Here is a 7,950-nt window from a genome sequence, read left to right as displayed (position 1 = left end):
CACCCCTCATTTACCCTCAACCTGGTTTAGCCCAGCTGCTAAGATGGATATGACCATTAGGCATGCTACAATTTCTTGGAGACACAGGTGAGAGCTGGGTGAAGATAGACACCAAAGGAAGATAAGCAGCCCTAGGAAAGGTTTGACAAACCATCACTCCAGAGGTGCTAGTTCTCCCTGAATACCCTATATATCATTGCTTCTAGTAATCTTGGCCAGAAAGTCAGAACCACCCTAATCAGGATTCATCCCCACCCTCACCCCCCTGCTTAGCCTTTCCCTTGAAGACCACCAAATCACCCCTAACTTTGACAAGGAAAAGGAAGGACTGGAGAGCCCTTTCCTGGGGAGAGGCCCAGCCCAAGCTGGTCTTTGTTTATGGGGTAAATGAAGGAAGGATCCCACTTTAAACTGGTTAGCTAGCAAATACCCTGGGGGCTAGGAATGATCACATTATTCAGCCAGCCTTCATTTCAGATTGGGAGATACCATCTTATGAATTAGACTGAGAAATGGTATTTGATAAAATGAGGAATAGGATGGATTGCAGAGTAATATTATTAAATGATACAATATTAATTTTCCTCACTACCACTGATCATGCCCTGAAAAGAAAGCCACTGCCTTGAATATTGTGGGAAATGTGTTATCGTGTTTTTTGGAACACTTATTAATCATTATACTGTTTAAATTTAACTTTATATGATTAGAGATTGTTCGAACCCAGAATGTCATCCTGACCTCAATAACTCTAGGAATGCAGGAGATGGCTACAAGGAATTTTGGATTCCTTCAGGTCCTGGATCCACTCAAACATTTATATTTTGGGTTACCACACCCAGGTCTTGTTTAGGGTCCATTTGTTTAAAGTGGGTACACCCAAGCTTATATTTTAGAGTCTCCTTTTGTTTTGACTTCTGCCCTAACTTTATCAAATATTTACATTCACTGATAATTTATATCAATCTACTTTATATACAAGATTATGTAACTTCATACTGTGATTTGTGTGAGGGTACCATGAGTGGCCTACAATCAGGAAAACTTGAATTCAAATCTAGCCTCAGATACTTACTAGCTGTGTGACCCTGGGCAAATCACTTAACCTCAGTTTGTCTTAATCCCCTGAAGAAGGAAATGGCAAAACACTCCACTATCTTTGCCAAGAAAATCCCGTGAACAGTATTGGTGTTCATGGGGTCACAAAGAGTCAGATGTGACTGGATGACTGAATAACAATACCTTTGTCAAAATCCTACATAATGTGACCCTTCCAGAGCCTGAATGAGAGGGAACCACATCTCTTTTCCAACTTGCTCTATTCTACCAAATGACCTAATGTCTTTCTTTCTAAAACTATTTCAGATTTGAGGGTTTGTTCTCATGAACAACAGATTACTCCCACCATCTGCTGCCTTTGCCCTTCCTCACATGTTGTTAAACCAGGCTGGAGAAAATCACAAATCAGATTCACTACAAATTATGTTGCACAAGCTCAGTTGGGCTCTCACTGCAGCAAGGAAATTCTTTTCCACCTCACTAGTTGATTGACTCTCCTACTCACTACAGCAGTTTTCATTCTTCCTCAAACATTCCCTTCCCTCACATCTCATGTGAACCTTGCCTCACATTTCACTGAAAAATGGAGTCCATTCACCAAGAGCCCCCTCCTCTCACCCTCTCCTTATCTCACATCACTCAGATAGATGCTTTTCCACTGCTATCTCCTGCTTCACCCCTGTCTTAAGTGAAAAGTTGGCCCTTCTCTTCGACAAGGATAATACCTCTACAAGCAAAAGTGATTCCATTCTAGCCTGCCTTTTCTAGCTGATTATTTCTTCTATAACCCCCAACTATCTCACTAATCTTTAATCTATCCCAATTTACTAGTTGCTTCCCTACTGCCTCCAAACACACCCATATCTCCTGCATCTTCAAAATATCCTCCCTTGGTCCATCCTACCATGTGTCAGGCACTGCCCTTAACATGGAATTCAAAGAAAAGTAAAAGATGGTCCCGACTCTCAAGCAGTTCACAGTCTAATGGAGGAAACAACATGCAAATAACTATTTACAGAAAACATATGTACACAAGATAAATTGGAGATAAACAACAGAGGAAAAGTGCTGACATTAAAGGGGATCCAGAAAGCTTTCTTACAGAAGCTGGGATTTTAACTGAGACTTGAAGGAAACCAGGAAATCCAGAAGGCAGAGATGAGGAGGGAGAAAACTCTAGGCATGGAAGACAGCCAGTTAAAATGCTCAGAGTTGGGAGATGGAGTTTTGCGTGCAGAGAACTAGGAAGTCAGTGTCACTGGAGCATCCATGATATGAGGGAAGTAAGGAAGGTGAGTAGGGGCTGGATTGGGGAGGGGTTTAAAAAACAGAGGATTTTATATTTGATCCTGGAAGCGAGAGGCAGCCAATGGAGCTAATTGAATGGGGTGGGGCAGGTGTAAAGAAAAGATCAAATCTGTGCTTTAAGATTATTTTGACAGTTGAGCAGAAGATGAACTGGAGTGGGGAGAGACTTGAAACAAGGAGACTAACCAACCAGAAAGCTATTGCAATAGACCAGGCATGAAGTGATATACTAGGGTAGTGACAGTGTCCAAGGAGAGAAAAGGCATATACTAGAAATGTTATGAAGGTACAATCAACAAGACTTAGCAACAGATTGGATAAGAGGAATGAGAGAGTATGAGGAGTAGAAGATGACACTTAGGTTGTCTGCCTGGGTGACTGGCAGTATGGTAGTACCTTTGAGAATAATAGGAAATTTGGAAGAGGAGAGGGCCTGCTGGGAAAGATAATGAATTCAGTTTTTGACATGTTGAATTTAGGACATCTATGAGATATCCAATTCAAGATGTTTAATAGGCAGCTGGAGGGCAAGAGGGAGGTTAGAACTGGATAACTGGTCTGGAATTCATCAGCATAGATACAATAAATGAATCCACCAGAGCTATTAAGCTCACCAAGAAAATGACATAAAGGAGGAAGAGAAGAGAACCTGAGACAGAGCTTTGGGGGACACCCACCATTGATAGGCATGACCCAAATGAAGATTCAGCAAAAAGAGGCTGAGGAAAGGTCAGACAGATAGGAGAACCAGGAGAGAGTGGTGTCACAGAATATCAAAGAGAATGACCCTCAGTTTCAAAGACTGCAGAGAGATCAAGGGCGATTGAGAGATTATTGGCCACTTAGGAAAGAGTGGTTTCTGTTGAATTATGAGGTTGGAAGGCAGACTGTAGAGAGCTTTAAAAAGTGAGAGGAAATAATGGAGGCACCTATTGTAGTTGACCTTCTCAAGGAGTTTAGCCAAAGAAGAGAAAAGATGTGGGACAACAACTAGTAGAGTTGGATGGACCAAGTGAGAAGTTTTTGAGAACAGAAGAGACATGGGCATGTTTGTAGGCAGTAGGGAAGTGGCCAGCAGAGAGGTAGAGATTAAAGATAAATGGCTCCCCATGGCTTTTCCTCCATCAACCCTCTCTTCTGAGAGCTGATTACTTTGCCTTCTATGTCACTGAGAAAACTGAGGCCACTCACTCAGAGCTCCCTCTTTTCCTCTCCTCATCTCACATCACTCAAAAGCCAGGATTAGTACCATATAGACACAACTGTGCTCTGGTAACAAGTATGACTCCCATCTCTCTGAGAAATGTGAGATGGGAGAGAAAAATATCTTTTTGGCTTTCTTATTTTAGTCCATAAGTCTGAGATAGGGAGAAAACACCCCTTTCTTCCTATTTCTTTTCATGGTGGGCAAAGAGCCAGAGGGCTAGGAAATGTTTGGAAGTGACTGTTTGCACACAGGAGTGTGTTTGGTTTAGTGTCTTTTTCACCCTATTCCATGTACTATAAATGCCTGATCACAGCTTGCTAAATCTCTGAGTCTGTCCATGCAACGGGAAGTGAACTGAGACCCCGAAACCCAGACAAGGTAGAGGCTCTGAACCAGGTACAGAACACAGATTTCACATTTTAATAGTTTGAATACTAGATTTCATCTCCTAGTTTAATTTCAGACCTAACCAGTGTGGGGTTAATCAACATCGCTTAGTGAGGCCTCTGGGAGCAGCTGAAGTATGTGCAGGGTAAGCAAATCATGGCTGCAGAGCAGTGATACTGCATCCTCTTAAGAAAGAGCTATCTAAACCCAAGAGCCAGACAGTAGCCTTGTGGACCAAGTAAAGCATCTGGTGGGCAATTCAGACATTGCATTCCATCAAAGGAAAACAGTGACACATTGTCTTTCTGTGGGCGTCAGGAAAATAATATCTGAACCACACAACCAAAAGTCCCCATGTATGGGGGTAAATGTCGCATGGGCAAATGCCACACTAGGTACAAGCTGTGGTGGTAAAGCCAGCCAGGTTGCAAAGTGGATAAAGTGCCAGGCCTGGAGTCAGAACGGCTCACCTTCCTGTGTTCAAATCTAGCCTCAGATACTTACTAACTGTGTGACCCTGGGCAAGTCACTTAACCCTGTTTGCCTCAGTTTTCTTATCTGTAAAATGAGCTGGAGAAGGAAATGGCAAACTACTCTAGTATCTTTGCCAAGAAAACCCCAAATGGGTCATGAAGAGTTGGACATGACTGAAGAATGACAGAACAAAAATAAAAGATTTACAAAACAGGAGAAGTTTCTGGGACGGCCCTAGCCAAAAACAGTCTCTCTCAGCTTTACCACTCCCTTTATTCTACTTCCATCTTCTCTTCTCCTTCCCCAAACCATTGTGGGAACAATAGTGAAGAATGAGAACTATACCTCAAAAGTAATTTCTCTATGCTGGTAAACAGTTGCCAGGAAGGTAGCCCTTTAAGACCCTATCATAAACACCACAGGCAGTGTGGGAGCAGAGGACACCAAAGGGAAAAGAAAAGCATAATAGAGGGAGTGGAAGGGGGTGAGAAACAAACTTCCCCAAGCTTTGGTTTTGCCTGAGCCCTAGAGCATTTGGGAAGAGGATTAGGGGAAGTCATAGATCTAATCCCTATGGAAGACAGGCTGGATAACGAGAATAATGAAGGAAGGAATCCAGGGGCAGGACCAGGGCCAGAGAGGAAAGGAGAGGTGAGCAGTGAGTGACTAGAGTGGCCCCCTGGGACATTCCATTTATTCAGGTGTCTGAGACTGGGGAGTAGAGGGTGCTCCTCCCCATCACCTGGGGAAAAGGACCATGGGGTCTATCAACCGCACTCCATTCCTCTTTCTCATCTTCTTCCGCCAGACATAGGCAGCAGCCAAAGGGCTTGTATCCACATCTAGCTTCTTTTCCAGCAGTTGCAGCCGGGCTGTGGTGTCTGTTAGCATATCCATGAGCAGTTCTTGCTGGAGCTTCAAATAATTGTTTTCTTCCAGCAATGCCTTATTCTTGCCCTGGTGGATAGGATGCTCCCAGTAGGCAGTGAGATTCAAGGGTTGCAAGTTACCTGTGTACCCTCCTTCCATCACCCACTTCCCAGCCTGGAAGACAAAGGCCTGGTCACTGAGCTGAGTTCGAGGAGGACCATAACTGAGACCTAGCTCAGCCTGGCGAGTGCGGTGGTCCAAAAGGTAGAAGGTGGACATGGAGGAGAAATGGCGCAGTGGGGGTCGCCTGGGTGAGAAACGGCGGGAGAAGTGATCAGCCCAAAATTGCCGTAGCTGATCCAACAGGATGGAGAATGAGTTCATGCTAAGAGTTAGGGGAGAGGAAGCCAGGCTGCCAGGGACTGATGGACCGATTGAGGGGAGGAGAGAGGAAAGACTGGAGGCCCCACACACTGGCCTTGGCTGCTCAACGGGAGGCTGTCTGCAGGGGAGCCCCAGGATGGAGTTCACTTTAATGGCCAAGCAGCTGGGTCCTGGATAAATACCAAAGGTTTCTGTGGGGAGATAGGATCAGGATGAGTAATTTCTCCTGCCCTGCTCTTCCCAGAGATGGGAAGTTTCCTGTGGCCACTAATCGTAGCCCCAATTCCATTGCTTACCCACTATAGCCCTTCTCTTCTGCCCCCTTTATCTTTTTCTTCCTTTCCTATATCTTCTAATGGAGGAAAACCTAGGTTCAAATCCCACTGCAGGCACTTACTATCTGCATGACCTAAGAAAGGTCACCTAATCCTTCGCATCTCAGTTTCCTCATCCATAAAATGAGAGAACAGGACTCAATTTTCTTCTAAGGCCCTTTCCAGCTCTAAATCTGTATGATCCTACGATCCCTGACCACCTTAGATCTAGGACCTAGAACACAGCTTAGCCCCGTGGATGGCTTTGTATTCCTTCCCAACCATTCAAACAAGGCTGAACTGGCCCCCTTGGTCCCATCCCTACCCCTTTGGCTCCTACCAGCAGGACCATCATCAGCCTCACGACCATTCCTGTGTGTCCTCACTAGTTTCTGCACAGGCAGGCTATGTAACGTGATGCTGGGACTTACAATATGTATAGAATGTCATTCCTGCCCTCAGGAAGTTTATACTTTCAGGAAAGTAAACTCAGGAATCATGCACACTCTCAATATGAGGGACAGACCACTTCATGGAAAACCTAAGGCTGTTGATGCTGCCAGGTCACCACAGAGACACAGATGTTTTTTTTTAATCCCTATTCTCACTAAGATATGACTGGGGAGAGCTAGGCTGGTACTGAACTCTCAGTAAATGAGGCTGTTCTCATTTGATTACTACCACTTCTAGGGATATATACTACTGAACCACATTCATTTAAGGGAACCCTGCTTCTACTCCAGTCCACAGAGACTCTGGTTCTACTGACATGTGACATCTTTATCCATGAGCCAACAGGCAGTACAGGACCAAGGGCACTCTGGGGTTTGGGCCATGTCCCAGAAGGGAATGCTGATTTCTGATCCCTCCCTACATCCTGTCAGTCCCCCTTATAGATCATCTATAGTACTCACCTTCAGTTTCTTTCATGGACCCCACACCCTCAGCTCCCTGTCAGCTCAGCTCCTGACTATCTCATACGACTCACAATGACTGACCACTTACCTGGCTTTGTGGAGTCCACTACAGCTGCAGGATAGCTGAGGGTCTGTCACACTGGCAAGTCCAAGCCTGTCTCCTTCCTTACATCCCAGGTGGTAACATCAGAGTTCTTTACTCCTTCTAACTATACCTCTGGACTGATCTTTCCAAAGCACACTTCTATCCTGTGACGCTCTCCTTAAGGCCCTCAAGGTATATTGAAAATGGGAGGAAGGGGATGGGGATGGGGATGGGGAAGGGGACCATAAGACAATATAGAGTCTTGAAAGGGAGCTGGAAAGGGAAGAGTAACACACATGAAATTAAAAAAAAAAACCTCCTTCAGGAAGCCTTTACAACTATTTCAAACCACACATTCTCTTATTTACCTATAGCACTCATGCCTTCTCCCAGTCCGTGTCTAATGGCGTTACTAGTGGAATCACAGATTTGAAACTGGAAACTTAGAACCTTAGACATCATTTTAGTTCAACATCACCACCCCATTTTGTAGAAGCTCAGAGATGGGAAGAGACCTGTCCAAGATCACACACCAAGCTAGCGACAAAATTGGGACCAGAACCCAGGTGTCTTGATTCCTGGTCTCCTGGTCTCTCTACTATACTATGCTGCCCATTTCCCAGAGTGTGTATAGGTGAGCAGCAAATATTTGACCAAGAATTTAAACTGATGACCTAAAGTCTAAAGTCAGGGTAGGCTCCCACAGCCTGACTGTGAGGGAGACCCTCATCCAGGGGTATCCTGGTACCAGCTCTAACCAGCTTTTGAGAACCCATTGTTAAATTTTAAATATAAGCATTTCCACCTCAAAAACTGGCAGTGAATACAAATCAGGTCTTGACTTATTATTTTGTTGATTGTCTAGCCCTAAGGAGGTGTTAATAATGCAGATTAACCTTAAAAGTATATACATATATTTTCTTCCAGAACATGTTTGTTAAGCAT

The 7,950-nt window shown here is 44.4% G+C and overlaps 1 protein-coding gene across 1 annotated transcript; it reads right to left on the bottom strand.

Moving 5' to 3' along the window:
* Positions 1-5,173: 5,173 nt before the first annotated feature.
* Positions 5,174-6,933, bottom strand: CBY3 (chibby family member 3). Its single transcript, XM_036752286.1, has 2 exons — positions 6,918-6,933; positions 5,174-5,880 (listed from the first exon to the last, which is right to left on the bottom strand). The coding sequence occupies exons 1-2, from the start codon at positions 6,931-6,933 to the stop codon at positions 5,174-5,176; spliced, it is 723 nt and encodes a 240-aa protein (XP_036608181.1).
* Positions 6,934-7,950: the final 1,017 nt, after the last annotated feature.

This window comes from Trichosurus vulpecula, chromosome 3 (assembly GCF_011100635.1).
Source record: "Trichosurus vulpecula isolate mTriVul1 chromosome 3, mTriVul1.pri, whole genome shotgun sequence".
Classification (NCBI taxonomy): domain Eukaryota; kingdom Metazoa; phylum Chordata; class Mammalia; order Diprotodontia; family Phalangeridae; genus Trichosurus; species Trichosurus vulpecula.
The sequence above is the reverse complement of the archived record's forward strand: the minus strand, read 5'-3'. Positions and strand labels throughout refer to the sequence as shown.